This window comes from Emydura macquarii, unplaced genomic scaffold, assembly GCF_026122565.2.
Source record: "Emydura macquarii macquarii isolate MOO-44397 ecotype Brisbane River unplaced genomic scaffold, CSIRO-AGI_Emac_v2 contig_3470, whole genome shotgun sequence".
NCBI classification, from domain to species: domain Eukaryota; kingdom Metazoa; phylum Chordata; order Testudines; family Chelidae; genus Emydura; species Emydura macquarii.
This window is the reverse complement of record NW_027133607.1, coordinates 8,573,101-8,588,668: the sequence shown is the minus strand read 5'-3', so window position 1 is coordinate 8,588,668 and position 15,568 is coordinate 8,573,101. Positions and strand designations below refer to the sequence as shown.

Genomic DNA, 15,568 nt, shown 5'->3' with positions numbered 1-15,568 from the left:
CTGTTTTATGGGAAGTAGCTACCTATTCTCCTCTACAGTGATGCCATTCGGCCCTGCTGATTCCTTCTCCTGCTGCATCCTTCCTGGAAACGTGGTTTTGTAAGTGATAAAGGGCCAGCATTTTAGAATATATGTGGGCTGTGGAGAACGGGAAATCTCACCTTCCTTCACTCACTGAGCTAACACGTCACTTCTAATAAGCCCCGCCTTCTTTCTTTCCTTCTCTTCCAGGCGATGGCTATCATTAATGGCTCCCTATATGTTTTTGGTGGAACAACTGGTTATATTTATAGCACAGATCTACATAAATTAGACCTCAACACTCGGGAATGGATACAACTGAAACCAAACAACATGCACTGTGACATGCCAGAGGAGAGGTGAGACACTGACATTGTTATATCTCCTGTGAGCTTGAGTCTGTTCCTAGGTGCGTATTTTGAAAGGAGATTTATGAGGGACTTGATATGAGAAACTAAACTGTCTCTCTGTGCTCTAGTGGCAAATGCGTTCTCTCAAGAGAGCCTTGTGATGGGGGAACATGCCGCGCTTGTCTGAAATGGGAGGAATTGAAAGAGCTAATGGACGCGTTTATTAGCAGTCTTTATGTGTGTCTCAAGACTTGCACTTCTGGCGTATGGATCCCATGAAGGAAGTGGCAAAAGCCTCAGTCTTGACACTAAAAGAACTGTGCAACACTAGAACAGTTGTAGGGATCTGTGCTGGCTGGCGGGTGAAGCGGGGGGGTGAGGAGGGGAGAAGTAGACTAGATGTGACCCAACTCTTCCATCTCTTGTCTGATCCTGTAATATGGTCTCAGAGATCAGAAGAAGATCAAGCTAGTTTTGTGCAGGACAATTGCATCAGTCCCTTACTTCTCTCAAGGTTTGGTTTGCTGCCTGGGTTGCTAATGAAAGATCTCAGAGCACCCAAGTCAAATTCCTGTTGCTGGAGACCGCTTTAGGACAACAGAGCTCAGTTGGATCAACCTAAAGCACTCGAGCTAATCATGATTAGAATAGCTTTTAGTAACTCCCTTGCAGTCCAGCACTAACTTCTTATGATGCTAAATGTACCTGGCTTTGCACCCTCAGGTACAGACATGAAATCGCACATGATGGACAGAGGATTTATATCTTGGGAGGTGGAACTTCCTGGACCGCTTATTCCTTGGACAAGGTAAAGAGATGATTTAAAAAAAAGACTTAAACATCTGACAGTGTAGAGGGTGAGACAGCAGGGCGCTATCAGCACTCTGTCTTCATCCTCAGCGTGGTATCCTACTTTGACGCTAGGGAAGGTGATAAGGATTGGGATAACCGGAAGGAATGGAAGAAGAGCCTGGTATAAATGTCCGCGTGATTAAAATATTGAACTGTAAATTCATTCCTTCGCTACCAATTTGTTGTGTTTGAATCCCAAATCAAGAAGTCAGTTGGTTAGTCTCAGTAACCACAACAATTTCCCAAAGTAATTTGTCGTTCTGTTGATATGGATCAAATTCTTAACATGGGTAAAGGAAAAGGGTGTTCTGTGTAGGGCGTTTTTTCCGATGGCCATGTGTGCCAAAATACGGAGGCATGGATTGGAATCACTAAAAGGAAATTAATGATATTGGGATTCAGGTCTGTGTCTCTGTCTGTCTCCTACACAAGCTCCCTCTCCCCACCCCCCACACTCTTGTGCTCAATTTCTAATGGTAACTATTTTGTCTTCACTGGCTCTTTTTGTGGAGGAAATAGGCTTTAGATGCCAAGACACTTGGTGGATGGGGTGAGGGATTTAAATGATGCTGCATTTTCAAAAAATTCATATTTGCCCCAGTTCAAATGATTTGTCCTCCTCCTCCCTGTTCTTTGTGCTTTGTATCTTTCTTCCTAGATAAGTGTATCTTGATGCAACTAACTACTGCTGGGAGGGAAGCAAGGGGGAAATGATGTTCTTAAAAAATAGGAATGTAGGACTGATCTAGTTAAACTGTAAGCTTCTTTCCTTCAGCTGTGGCACTCTATAATAGTTAAATCTAGTCTGGTAATACCGTCAAATTAGTGTGTTATCGTGCTTTTCTGAGTGGATTTCATTGTGGGCACCATTTGTGATATTGTTTTGTATCAAAACCAGGGTGAAATCTATTTATAGTGGCTGGCAAAGGTAAGCTATTCTTGGCCATGTTTGTGGTGTCTGAAGATAGTTTCATGGTGAGAACTAGAGCCCTGATGCAGTAAAGCAGCGGTTCCCAAACATGACTCCATTTTCAGATGTGTTGTTTCCCACGACCCCAGACAGCATGGAAGTTGCCATTTAAAAATGGCGTCCTCCCTGCCGTGTGACCTCACATGCACTGTGCATGGAAGGTCATGCCGCCAGGAGGCTGCCATTTTACTTTACAAAACGGTGTCCTCTGGACTGCATAATCTCACACACGTACGGTGCGTGTGAGATCGTGCTGCAGGGAGGGCGCCGTTTGATACAGCAAAATACCATTCTCCGTGCGACGTGACCTCGTGCGTACGCTGCGCGTGAGGTCACGCTGTGCGGGGCAGGCCATTTTGTAAAATGGCCGCGACCCCACCTGCTGATGAAGCGACCCCACTTGGGGTCACAACCCACAGTTTGGGAACTGCCGCTCTAAAGTGTTGCGTGCCCTCACTTCTTTCTGAAGGTGTTGGGACTGAAGAGTGTCCAGCACTAGACCAGTATAGGGTCTTGTGCCAGTAGGTGCCTTTCTCTATTAGCTCTATCGTGACAGCTCTATATGAGCTCGGAGGGTAATGTGTCATCTTTGTCCTCCTCAAGATCCATGCATACAACCTTGAAACAAACACCTGGGAGGAAATTGCAACAAGGCCTCATGAGAAAATAGGTAAGTTTGGGATTGCAGACCTCTTACTCTTTATGTAAACCGGCTGATAGGGACGACTGCCTCCTACTAGGAAATACAAAGCCGCTTGGAACACTGCCGTGTACGAACAGCTCTGCTGTAACTAACCCAGCTACCTTATTACTGCGGCAGCTGGAATGAAGCTGTCTGAAATCTCCTTAGTGGTGGGAGTCAGACTGGCTTGTCAGTTCCTTGCTTTCCCCCATAAAAGTCCTCCCACCACTTCCAGTGTCTCCCAGTCCCTTTAGCAGGAGGAGGGGGTCATCCTAGAAGCTACAGAGCCCTGACTGCTTTCATCGCAGAGCAACCCAGAGATCAGAACTGGAATTGGGAGGTGGGGGGCTGTGAGATCTTCTCCCCTGTCCCTGAAAAGTGGCTTAGACTCACATTAACCATGTTGGCCCTTGTGGGGGAGGGAAAGTCACTGTTGCTGAAGCCTGAAAAATGGAGAATTTGGAAATCCTGAGCTGTTAAAGTAGCAGGGTGGCAGCAATGTGGTGGTGGAGGTTTTAAAAGGGGGGAAAAATCGGAATTTTTTACAAATAAAGGAACTAGCTTATACTGTGTGACCAGGTGCCGAACGATTAAGTGGCATTTTGAGTTCTCAGTTTGATATTCATGGCCAAGCTCTTTTTGCAGGTTTCCCAGCAGCTAGAAGGTGCCACAGTTGTGTACAAATAAAAAATGGTAAGAATAACAATTGATCTGTTTTGATGCCTCATGTACCCAGAGAACTTGCCACAGAAGTGGTAAGAAATGGGATGGTCTGGTCCCCGTAATATGGGAAGTGAGGTCTTGGATCCTACAGGAGACCCAAAGAAAAGCAACATTCAGGTAGGGGTGCGTGTAATAGAGCTTTCTTGGCCTACAGTGGTGGAGGCTTCTGCTGTCTTTTCCCCATCCCCTCCATAGGATCTTGCTACAAATCTTACTTGGCTCCATTGCAGAGTTTGCAGTATAGCCGAGGGGAGGGCAAGCGTATCAGATCCATCCTCATTTGCTCCATGGTGAGCGTTGGCTTACATCCTGGAACAGCCTTGTGAATTGCCAGCATTCCTCTGGCAAAGTTTAGACCCTTTCCAGAGCCCCAGCAGTCCATGTAACACTTCTGCACTCCTAGTTCAGCAGCTGATGTGGTTGATGCTGCTGAAGTAAATTACTCACGTGTAACTTCTTAAGAAATTAAAGTCAAAAGGGTGACCTTCAACTTCCGAATCTTTCAACTGAGGCTTATATGTTAAAAGAAATGGGAGCCTAATCAAACTATACCACGGTTAATCTGGGCGCAGATTGATTTTAAGACTTACATTTTTTAAAGCAGCAACCCTTGAGCATGGGTGCTACACTCACGTCTCAGGCAGGGGCAATTCTGTCTTGGACCTCACCACGTAAGCAGCTGCTGTAATTGCTATCTGAATGTTGTAGGCACAAATAGGCTGGGAGGTGGTCTGTGCATAAGTGGATGGGAGGGAAGATGTCCCCGTGATCTCTGGTCCCTAGAGAACTCATAGACTCTAAGGTCAGAAGGGACCAATATGATCATCTAGTCTGACCACCTGCGCAATGCAGGCCACAGAATCTCACCCACCCACTCCTGTAATAAATCTCTAACCTATGACTGAGTTATTAAAATCCTCAAATCATGGTTTAAAGACTTTAAAGTACAGAGAATCCACCAGCAAGTGAGCTGTGTCCCATGCTACAGAGGAAGGCAAAAAAGCCCCCAAAATGTTTGCCAATCTGCCCTGGGAGAAAATTGCCATATTTGGGGTCAGGAAGGAATCAGTTAAACCCTGAGCATGTGGGCAAGTCGCTGGTTTCAGTTATTGTATGTACTGTTGCTCTTGAGTGAATTGGCCCTGGCTGATCATCGTGCTAGATAGTCTATAAGCCTTGTGCGGTTGTTGTCCCTTTTCTATAGATGTGTTTGTCTGTGGGGGATATAACGGAGAAGTGATATTGGGAGACATCTGGAAGCTCAATCTTCAAACTTTCCAGTGGGTGAAACTCCCAGCTGTCATGCCTGAACCAGTTTATTTTCACTGCGCTGCTATCACACCAGTAAGTGGCTGTAGTCTTTCTTCCCTACATGTCTTTTTAGACATAGCTTAATTGCCTATTCTGACAATTGTGTGGGTCTAAAATACAGCTTTGAAGGCCAGAGAGGGACCCCTGTGATCACCTAGTCTGACCTCCTGTATAACACGGGCCAGAGAACTGTCCCAAAAAGGTTCTTAGAGCAGAGCTTTTAGAAAAACATCTCATCTTGATTTCAAAATAGCCAGTGATGGAGAATTCACCATGATTCCAGTGCCTAGTTACCCTCACTGTTAAAAATGTACACCTTTATTTCCAGTCTGAATTTGTCTAGCTCAGTGTTTCTCAATTAAATTTGGCCACGGAACCCTTTTGAACTCGATAAATAATTGCAGAACCCCCCAAACTCTTAACAGTATTTTTACATATGGGGCCAAAAAAAAGTTGAAATAAGCAAATTATATACAAACAACTAGGTCAGCGTTTCTCAATTAAATTACACTTACACTCGATAGCCTCCGCCGAAAAATCTGGGACATCTTCCCTTTTTCGGCGGCATGGAGAACAGCTGCTTGCGGGACCCTAACAGGTTCACCAATTGAGAAACACTGGTCTAGCTTCATCTTCCAGCCATTGGATCGTGTTATACCTTTCTCTGCTAGATTGAGGAGCCCACTGTCAAGTATATGTTTCCCATGTAGGTACTTCTAGACTGTAATCAAATTACCCTGCAACCAGACTCTAGCCTGGACAGAATATGCTAGCTTTACAACGCTTAGCATGGAGCCATTGGTATCAGTAAAGAGGAACATATTCCATGGGTTTAAACACAGACACAGGGGAGACGGGGAGACTAAGGCCAGAGATGAGTTCCTGCCTTTTGAACAGGAATTCCCTCTCATTCTGACTGCATACCCAGATGGGATGGTCTCTGGCTGCTCCAGCCGACAGCATGCTGTACTTCCAGAAAGCAGAGATGCTGTTCGAGTCTTCACACTGCTTTAGCCCAAAGTAATGACTCTTATATGAACATCTGTCACCTAATCTGAAACACCCAATCTACTGCGGTGGGCTTGCCCTCTGAGGGATTGCAGGGGTTGAAGGCTAGCAGGTGTGTAGTGACTTGAAGGGACATTCACGGTGTTAAGTGGGAAAGCTCCAATCTCCAAGCCTGTTGGGCAGTCCAGAAGTTAGAAATCAGGAGCCATTCCCAACTAGCTGTTGCCTAAGGATCATTTGGTATCCTTTAAATGACTTGTTTTGACACAGTCTTAAAGGGACACTCTCGGGGCTTCTGTTTATACAAATACATGGTATCATATTGGTAAGATTCTCTTATGAGCTTTACCCCTTTCTAGCTTGTCTCTCTCGCCAACAGAAGTTGGGCCAATAAAAGAGATTATTTCCCTAGCCTTGTCTCTTAAGCATTATCTTTGTCCTGCACGTTGTAGGCCTGGTCCTGCATCCCTTAGACATAAATCTTAGTGACTTCAATGATTGCAGGAATGGCTCCCCTTTATGTAATCTGACAACTCTCTCTTCCAGTGGTCCTCCAAATTACATCACTTTTCTATATCAGTGCCTTTGGTGTCCGTCCCATCTCTGGAGTAGGGTATAAGTTGTGCTCCCTCTGCTGGCTCATCATAGCACAGCACATTATTGTAACTTTTTTTTCTTTAAATCAGAATGGCTCCTTGGTTCTAAAGGTCAAATAGAAATGTAGGGCTGGAAGGGTCTGCAAGAGATCAGCTAGTCCTTCCTCCCATGCTGAGGCAGGACCAAGTATGCCTGGACTATCCCTGACAGGTGTTTTGTCCAACCTGTTCTTAAAAACCGCCAATGATGAGGATTCCACAACCTTCAGTGCTTAACTACCCTGATAGCTGACGTGTTTTTCCTAAATCTCCCTTGCTGCAGATTAACCCCAGTGCTGCTTGTCCAAACGCTTGGTTCTCCGCTGATGTAGATGGCAGGGGTCTTCTGAGACACGCTTCACCTTCAAAAACCTGTGTGCTCAGTGCTGTGTGAACTTGAATAACTTCCCTCTTATCCTGTTTCCACCCAGGCTGGCTGCATGTACGTCCACGGAGGGGTGGTCAATATCCATGAAAACAAACGGACTGGCTCCTTATTTAAGATGTGGCTAGTAGTACCCAGCCTCCTGGAACTGTCCTGGGAGAAGCTGTTGGGATTCTTCCCTCATCTAGCAACTCTCTCCAGATCGCAGCTTTTGCACCTTGGTCTCACACAAGGACTCATTGAGAGGTTGAAATGAGAACTCCTTGCGGTTCTCACTCTGTCCTAAAAACACTAGAGACGCACACACCCCCCCCCATGGGTGCTGCTGCTAAAGAATGGGAGGACCCTGCTCTCAGCGCCTACTCAGCAAATGCATCAATGCCTTTCTGTGAACCTTATTTTACGTTTCTGGAAATCCGCTTTTTATTTATGGATCTCTCTAAATACATCGTGAATGAAGATGCTCTTCAGAACTCCTTCCTAATGTACAGCCACCGTCCTGTTGTTAGCACATGCCTGTGGCCTGATAAATACAGGGAGGAGGCTTAGAAATGGTTGCAGCTCCTGCTTACACCTGGCGTTTAATTTATTGTTTCTGAAGATGCATTTAACTGAGTAGAAGGCGCTAGCTGCAGCAATTCAACCATATGCTGTATGAACAGCCCGGTTCCCCTTTGCTCACAGCAGCATCCATCCTCTGAATGCCCGAATTGGCTCTGCCTCTGTATAGCAATCACTGCCTGAAGACTTGCATGTGTGTTGTGGGCATGTGATTATCGTTTTTGAGTTTTGGGAGATAGCTGGAACGTGGGAGCAGCAAACCAAGATTGCCTGCGCAGTTTAAAACTTGGGTACAGCATGTAGTGGTTTTAAGCAACAGTGTAATTGTTCCTCACCTTTTCATATTGAAACGTCTGCCTGGACGGGTGGTTAAACATCGCCAGTTACGGACTACTGTGTAGTTTTTTCTCTCAACAGGTGGTGGGAAGGTGCAGTGTGTTATGCTGAATTTTCCCCTTTCTGCCCACATTGCACTCTAAAAAAGCTAACTGAGGAAACTTACTATTTCGATTTTAAAGTTGTCTTTAATCTTAAGTATGTCATGCCCGCTGCATTCAGGGTCTAGTCCATCTGTGCCAACTCAACATTAGTTACCCAAGCAGAACTTTTTAGCCTCTTCCATAAGTCTGTGTTTTCCCTCAGGCATTGGAATTTTCTCTGGATTGCCTGTCCAATGCTTGTTTTATTCCTTTTGTGTGTGACTTTTTTTTTTTAAAAACTTCTGTGGATGGTTGCTTCTGGGGAGCTGCAAAATTAACAGCTCGTTTTCCCCAGGCAACACAATGTTGTGTTTAAAAACACGGGGAGAGGAATAGTTTCTCTTTTGTTGCTGTCAATTCTGTTTGCCTTTCTACAAAAGCAGGAAAGGAAGAAATGTCGATCTCATGGGTCTCTCTCTCTTTTCATGCTCCATGTCACTGTGAAATCTGCTCTAGAGAATATTCAAAACAGGCCATCAGATGTGGAGCAGTAGAACTAGGCTTAGACATTGGGTTTGAACAAAATAACTGGATTTCTAAGACCATTTTTGTTAAGTGCCTTTTTTAGTAGCTTTCCCAAATAACTCCTCCTCCTCCTCCTCCTCCAATATCTAAAGCCAATTTTAGAGGTTCTGCTTTTCTTTTAAGAGGTCGTAGTAGTATTAAATCCCACTAGCAAACCCTACAGGACTGAGCTGAAGGCCTATGCCTCTGCAGCTATGATTGTGCTCCCAGCTCTGCTTCTCAGTAACTACCTAATATCTGCCATGCTGGAAACTTAGGAAGTCTTACGCTGCAGATTCCACCTGCCCTGTCATTTTGGGTCAGGTTTTTACTGTCATTTAGTTTCTTCCTTTCATGGGCCCAGCGAAATAAGGGATGTGGTAACTTTTCAAATGTAAATGTCTTTCAGTGCCTTGTAATTCAAACCCTGTTTGTTTGCGGTGTGCTTTTTCTGCTGTTAACCATGCCCCCTTCATTGTAGTTTAGCAGTGTGATATTAGCTGCAAGGAACAGCTAGATATCTTCTGAGCCTGCAGGACGGATGGCAATATCCATGTAGAGACCTGCTTAAGAGACCCCCCCCTCTGTGATTTCTTCTGATACCCAGGTGGAACAATGCTAGTGTCCCTTGATGGCCAGCATGTTGGCCTCAGTCTCCCAGGTTTGTCTAGTCTTGTCAGTCTTTACAGGAGGATCCCCGTCAGCAGAAAGTCATTGTATGTTGAGGGCACGCGATGGCATTTCACATAACTTTCTGTCCTCTCTCCAGGTACTAGTTTGAGTGACAGCAGCGGAAGCTTCCACCCTCTGGCATTGCTGCATGCTGCTGTCTGAACTGAGAGCACCTGGTGGAGCTGGGTGTCAGGGATCAATAGCCAGATAAGCCATCAGTATCTAGCTGTACAGGTTCTACATTCATGTGGCTGTTTGTAGTAATATTCCCTAAGTAGTCTAGCTGGTGAACGCTCAGTTCCTGGGCTTCCAGTCCCTTTTCAGTGACTGAATCTGCAGACATTTGAAGCTCTTCTCCCACCTCCACTTCCAGAAATCTCTCTGGAGGACTGGCTTGATGCTTCCATCCACCTGAGACTTTCCCTTTGGCCTTATTTTGGTGGCTCCTGCCTTCTCTTGCAAAGATTTCACCTCTACACCAAGCCTTAGGGTCTCCAGTTTGACCAAGAACATTGTATGCGAATGGCCAGGTAGCACAAGTGTGGGTTCTTCCTGAGTCCCTAAGATTTCTTTAGCCTGAGTGCTCTTCCACTCCCCCAACAATTCCAAAGGCAGCGTTAAAAGGGATGTAGTGAGTCTACAATATACGCACACTCCTGCTCTAAATGCTCAAATCTCTTGTCAGCTCAAGTGGCCTTATGGGATCTGCTTTACGTTGGCCTGCCTAAGAATTTTTGTGATGTGATTTACCTTGATGCTGCTGTTACTGGCTTAAAGCTGCACGGCTGCCACACTGGAGGCAACACGTGTCTACCCCTGTCTCTTGCAGTCTTTGTAATGAACTTTGTAATGAACTGCACATTCTCATTTTTACTGCAGATCTCTAAGTGCAATACGGTCAATGCGACCAGATGGAGTGTGGGGTATGTAGTGTTTTGGTGAAACTAGAACGTAGGTCCTACTGCACCTTGAAACTTGGAGTTATGTTCACTTTTCTACATTAGCACATGGGGCCCAATCCTGCCACCGCTGAGCATCCTCCACTCCCCGTGACTTCTGTGGGAGTTGGATCATGCTATGAACAGCCAGGATGGAGCCCTGAGTAATGAGCCCATTTCATCTTTTCGATCATAGACTGATAGTCTGATCTGTTAATGCTTTGATCAGTTTCCCTGCATTTCTCTGATTCCTCAAAATAAAGTGAAGCAATGATTCTCCACTTGCGAACAGTAGTCTCATCTGAGTTGCTGAAATCTGAGAACTGTGTCCCTTATTAGTACTGTACTTTTCAGTGAGCTCTGAAATGTATTGTGAATAAAAGTACCCAATATTGCTGGGGGATTTTCCAACCATAAAAAAAACCTTGCACAATCTCCTTGGTATCTGAAGGGAAAGGGTTAAGACAACTACTTAATCTGTCTCAGAAAAGAGGGCTTGAAGTACTGGGAAACTAGCTGCATCTGCCAAGAAAGCTTGTTCACTCATAGCAAAATGACTGTGGTTGAAACACTCTTTCATATCGCATAGCTTCAGCTACATTTTCCCCTCCCTCCTATTTGCTGCTAACTTCCTTTGCTTGGTCCTGCTGCTTGTCAGCAGAAAAATGCCTTTCCCCAGTCCTGTAACTGAACAGAACTGGATCTCTTCCCAACTTCCATGCCTCATCTGCAGCCCTGGTGGATGAGATGTTTGGAGCAGTTTTGTGTATTGTCTTAGGTCTTTAAAAGCGAACAGCAAAGCTTTACTAACAAACTGAGTCTGCAAAGTGTGTCTGCGTGCATGCACAGACTGAAATAGAAGTCTTGTATTTTATAACCACGGCTCAGAAGTTCTGGCCTGGCATTTCCACAGTCCAGTGTTCTGTTCCCCTGTGCAAGCTGACAGCGTCACTGTTGCCTGAAACAGGTAACCTTGTCCTGGGACAAATACAGACTCTTGAACTCTCAGCTTGGCAGCTAAAGAACTCTTTCCCCCCCCATCCCCCTGTGCTTTATTTTTGCAATTGTGCCTCCAAAAACGTGCAGTTCCCCTGTGAGATCATGCCTGTTTGCAACTTTTCACAGCATAGTTTTCTGGTGCCTCTTGAGGATTTGAGTAATAAAAGCGGTCATTGTCTCTAAGCAGCATGAACATCATGACACTAAAGACAATGAACACCTGGAGCAGGACAGGTTGGGGGTGATTTACAGAGCCTGATAAAGGGTTAGTGGCATTGTACAAAGGGAGGATAAATTCCTGCCATTAACCTCTCCAGAGCTCTGTAAAGAACAGATCCCAAGCTCTGTTTTCTCTTCCTTCCCAATTTCCTGGTTTGCTTTGTTTCAGGAGCTAAGTATTGCTGCTATGGGGAGATGGGCTGGCTAATTCAGTCTCAAGTAAACTTCACGTGTACATGGTAGGGGCGAGTAACCCACTAACTGTTGGGCTTTGATATTGCTTAAAGAAACAGAATTGTAAGTGTTGCAGCCTACTTCTCCCTCCCCACCCCAAGTGGTGCTGAGTTTGCCCAGCTAACAGCTTGAATGGGAGATAGGGCTCAGCACTCCTGAAGCAAGCCCCGATGGGAGAAGTCGGCCTAGTGTTGAAGTCCTTACCTGGCTTTTCCTCTGGCAAAAAGGAACGAATACTGACTGCAGGCGTTGGTCTCCTGTGAGTAACTAAAATAACCCTTCCAAGTGATGATCATAGAGTGATTGTATGACACAGACTTTTTCAGAGCTCTGCTGTGACTCTGTTACAGCCACTCTGAATGGAGGTCTCCTGGGGAAACAAGGAGAGATGCTGTCATGTCGATAACACACTTGGAATCATTTCAAATCCAGTAGGTGGTTCCCTTGTTGACAGCCTGTCTAGCAGTCCTTGTCCTGTTCCAAGCAGGCTCTGCCTCTACTTGCTTCTCTGCAGAAACACTCGGGTAACAGAGCTGCCTGCATCACTTGGGCAAACATGTATTCAGCTATGAGGGATTGCTACATGAAACCAACCACTCTTTCCTAGGTCAGATATTTCCATCCCAAACCTAAAACAACAGAGGCTGCAGAAGTCTCACCCCACAGCCTCCTCCCCCCGACCATGCTGACCAAGTGTGCTGGCCATAGATCTGGTTCTGTAAAATGTCTTGATTCCTCATCACACAACACTAACTCAGTTGCATGCTCCTTCTCTATAGCTCTTCTCCAGTTGTTACCACTACCAGGGTGCCTGAGCCTCTGGGGTGAAGGGGGAACTACCAGCTGTTGCCATGATTTTTTTACCAAACCTGGTGCTTTTTAATCCTCTGCATTGTTCCCCCCCACCCTTGTCATCAAAAGCCATCGGCAGCCACTTCTAGACACTGGGAGACTCAACAACAACGTTCATGTACTGCTCGGTATGGATGCAGAGTCCAATATGAAGTTATCCTAATGCTAGGAGCTGCTTCGTAAGTGCAGTTCCTTTTATTTGGTGTGGGAGGAATGAACTCAGGCCCTCTTTCTAGCGGGAGGGTGGTGGGCCAGCCTTGATGTTTGCCTTACGTCCAGTCCGTGCACCCCAGTTCTGTTCATGTATTTAGTGTGGGAGTCTGGTGTGCATGCACTAAGTGGTGGGCATTGCATCTTTCCCTGTGCCTACCACCTGCAATGTGGAGGTGTGCTGGGTTAGCAGGCGAAGGGGGTGACCAAGAGATGTACTTGCCTATACTTATGTACCTTGTCAGTGTTTTGCTGGTTGTTTGTTTTTTAAAAGATCCAATAAAAAAAAAAAAAAACCTCTCCAAATCAACATGCTCTGTCCCTTAACCTCTCCTTTTCCTCTGACCTTTGCCATTTGGGTTGGCTCTGCCCTGTGATGTCTCTACGCTGCAGTGGGACCATCATTGCTGTGTTTAGGGAGAAGGGGGAGGTTCTGAAATCATTTCTTAGTGAGGGACTTCAGTGCTTGATCGCACCTTTTTAGGCCAGGATCTACACCCACAGCTCTTAGGAGTAGTGATGCAGTTGGGTAAAGTGTGTGTGATCAAAGGTAGCGCTGAGCGTGTTTCATATACTCCAAAGTTGGGCTTCCCACTTTGGCTGAAACCTAATGAGACCCTCTTTATCTGTGCATAGTGATCCCAATCCTATCATCACCCTTTATTAAGTATGCTTCTAGCATCAAATGCAGCTTTAGGGAAACAATGTAGTGTCAAAGGATTAAAAATAATCCTGCATTGGTTGAAGATGCTTCTAGTTACAGCTCTAACGTGGAATGAAAGTACTGCCTGTACAGTTTGTCATGCAGGGAGTTCTCCAGGGGCCTGCACCTCGGGCACTGATAATTTCCATCCGTCAAGCAGAATGCACGCAAGCCTGCCAGCTGCACCACTTGCCTTGGTTCTTTACACTCCCCTGCCTGGAGCTGCAGAGGAGGAGACAGCATTTGAAGTAACTCATGTGCGCTCTGGATCCATCTATCAATGCAGGAGCAGGGCTCTAGTGCAAACAAACTCACTGCTGGAGGTTGTACTAGGAAATTTGTGGTGGCTAAAGCTGCTGTAGACAGCCAGGGGACAGTGCACTGGCAGTATCAGGTCTTTAGCAAAAGTCCTTGGCATATGAAGAACATGGGTGGGAGATGCTGTACCCTAGCAGATGCTTTTTCTCTTAGCAAAAGGTCTATTTGCTAACAGCTTTAGAAAGACCAAAGGCAAATCCTGTTGGTTTGTGGATGGCAGATGTTTGCCCCTAGCATTACCTTCCTTCCTTCTCAGTCAAGCCCAGAACTTGAGCTAAGTGAAAGACAACCCCCACCCCCACTCTGGGGTTGTTTTTTTTTATTTAAGGCAACAGCTGAGAAGCCCTGGCATGGTTCATAGCAGCTGGTCTGTGCTTCCAATTCATCCCCTTAAAAGTTCTAGCCCTCATTTCAAAGTAAGCCAGCCCTCTTAGGCAGGATTTCAAGCAGAGGGGGAAGAAGAGCTTTGTCCTACTGCCACCAACCTCAGCCATGTAGCTTCACGGATTCTGTCTGCACTGACCCATGCTCCCTCTCTGCTTGGCCTGTAGGGACTGAGCAGGACTTTCCCTCCACTGGCTCCTCCCCACAGCTGTAGGAACCGAAAGCAGTTACAAGACTCACCTGGACTGAGTAGGGGAAGAAGAGAGCTAGAGGCACAAGGCCCTGTAGCAGCTAGATCATGCCTTATAGAAGCCACCACTGACCACAGGCCAGAGCCTCCACCTTACTGTCAAACCATCTCGCCTCCCTGTCTTGTGGCTGACCCAGAGGGAGGGAGTGACCCTGTGACTGTTACCGGGGTAGTGAGTGTGTTGTGTAGGTAAAGGTCTAAACAACCCCTGGTGGTGACTCATACGGAAAAATCCTTGAGCGGGGGTTGATACTCAAATGGAACTAGTCTAGGAAATTACATCCCAACTCAAGACTTTACATCAGGTACACATAAGGAGGAAACAGCATAAGCCTTGATTGTTCCTAGCCTGACCCTTTATGCAGTGGAGTAGGTTTTTTCTGGTCCTTATTCAGTGAGTGGCTGCCAGCCTGCTTTACCACCCTCTCTAAATCCTGCATTGAACCCAGAGTAACTGCCTTACTGCTGGTGCTAGAGCATGTACCCCACCCTCACTGTCAAACATTCCCCACATTAGCCCAAGGAGGTAGCATCATTCACATCGTACAGCTGGGGAACTAAAGACACAGACAACAGCCACAATTGTCACATGTCTGAACTATGGGCACACCCCTGCAGACTCCTAGAGCCTCATTTCACAGTCTCTAGCACAGTATGGCCAAAGACAGCTACACTTGCACACTAAGAATGGGAAGGAGGCGAACATCCCACGGTGCTGAAGGAACGGGTTCAAGACTATTTAGAAAGATCGGACATTCACAAGTCCATGGGGCCGGATGCAATGCACCTGAGGGTGCTGAGGGAGTTGGCTGAGGTGATTTCAGAGCCATTGGCTATTATCTTTGAAAGCTCATGGCAACGGGGGAGGTCCCTGAGGACTGGAAAAAAGCAAATATAGTGCCCATCTTCAAAAAAGGGAGGAAAGAGGATCCAGGGAACTACAGACCGGTCAGCCTCACCTCAATCCCTGGAAAGATCATGGAGCAGGTCCTTAAGGACTCCATTTTAAGGCACTTGGAAGAGAGGAAGGTGATCAGGAAGAGTCAACACGGATTCACCAAGGGAAAGTCATGCCTGACCAACCTGATTGCTTTCTATGATGAGGTGACTGGCTCTGTGGATGTAGGGAAGGCGGTGGACGTGATATACCTTGACTTTAGCAAGGCTTTTGATACGGTCTCTCACGGTATTCTTATCGGCAAGTTAAAGAAGTATGGGTTGGATGAATGGACTATAAAATGGATAGAGAACTGGCTAGGGCATAGGGCTCAATGAGTAGTGATCAATGGCTCCCTGTCTAGCTGGCAA

At 46.1% G+C, this 15,568-nt stretch overlaps 1 protein-coding gene across 2 annotated transcripts in view; it reads left to right on the top strand.

Moving 5' to 3' along the window:
• The window catches only part of KLHDC10 (kelch domain containing 10), a 32,558-nt gene extending 19,435 nt beyond the window's left edge, over nt 1-13,123 (top strand). For both annotated transcript variants that reach the window (XM_067534865.1, XM_067534863.1), the window contains 6 exons: nt 232-380; nt 1,095-1,179; nt 2,797-2,863; nt 3,521-3,568; nt 4,803-4,942; nt 6,984-13,123. In XM_067534865.1, coding sequence (XP_067390966.1) covers nt 232-380; nt 1,095-1,179; nt 2,797-2,863; nt 3,521-3,568; nt 4,803-4,942; nt 6,984-7,193 — 699 coding nt within the window. In that variant the 3' untranslated portion in view covers nt 7,194-13,123. The remainder of the gene's footprint in view (nt 1-231; nt 381-1,094; nt 1,180-2,796; nt 2,864-3,520; nt 3,569-4,802; nt 4,943-6,983) is intronic.
• The last annotated feature ends 2,445 nt before the right edge of the window (nt 13,124-15,568 follow it).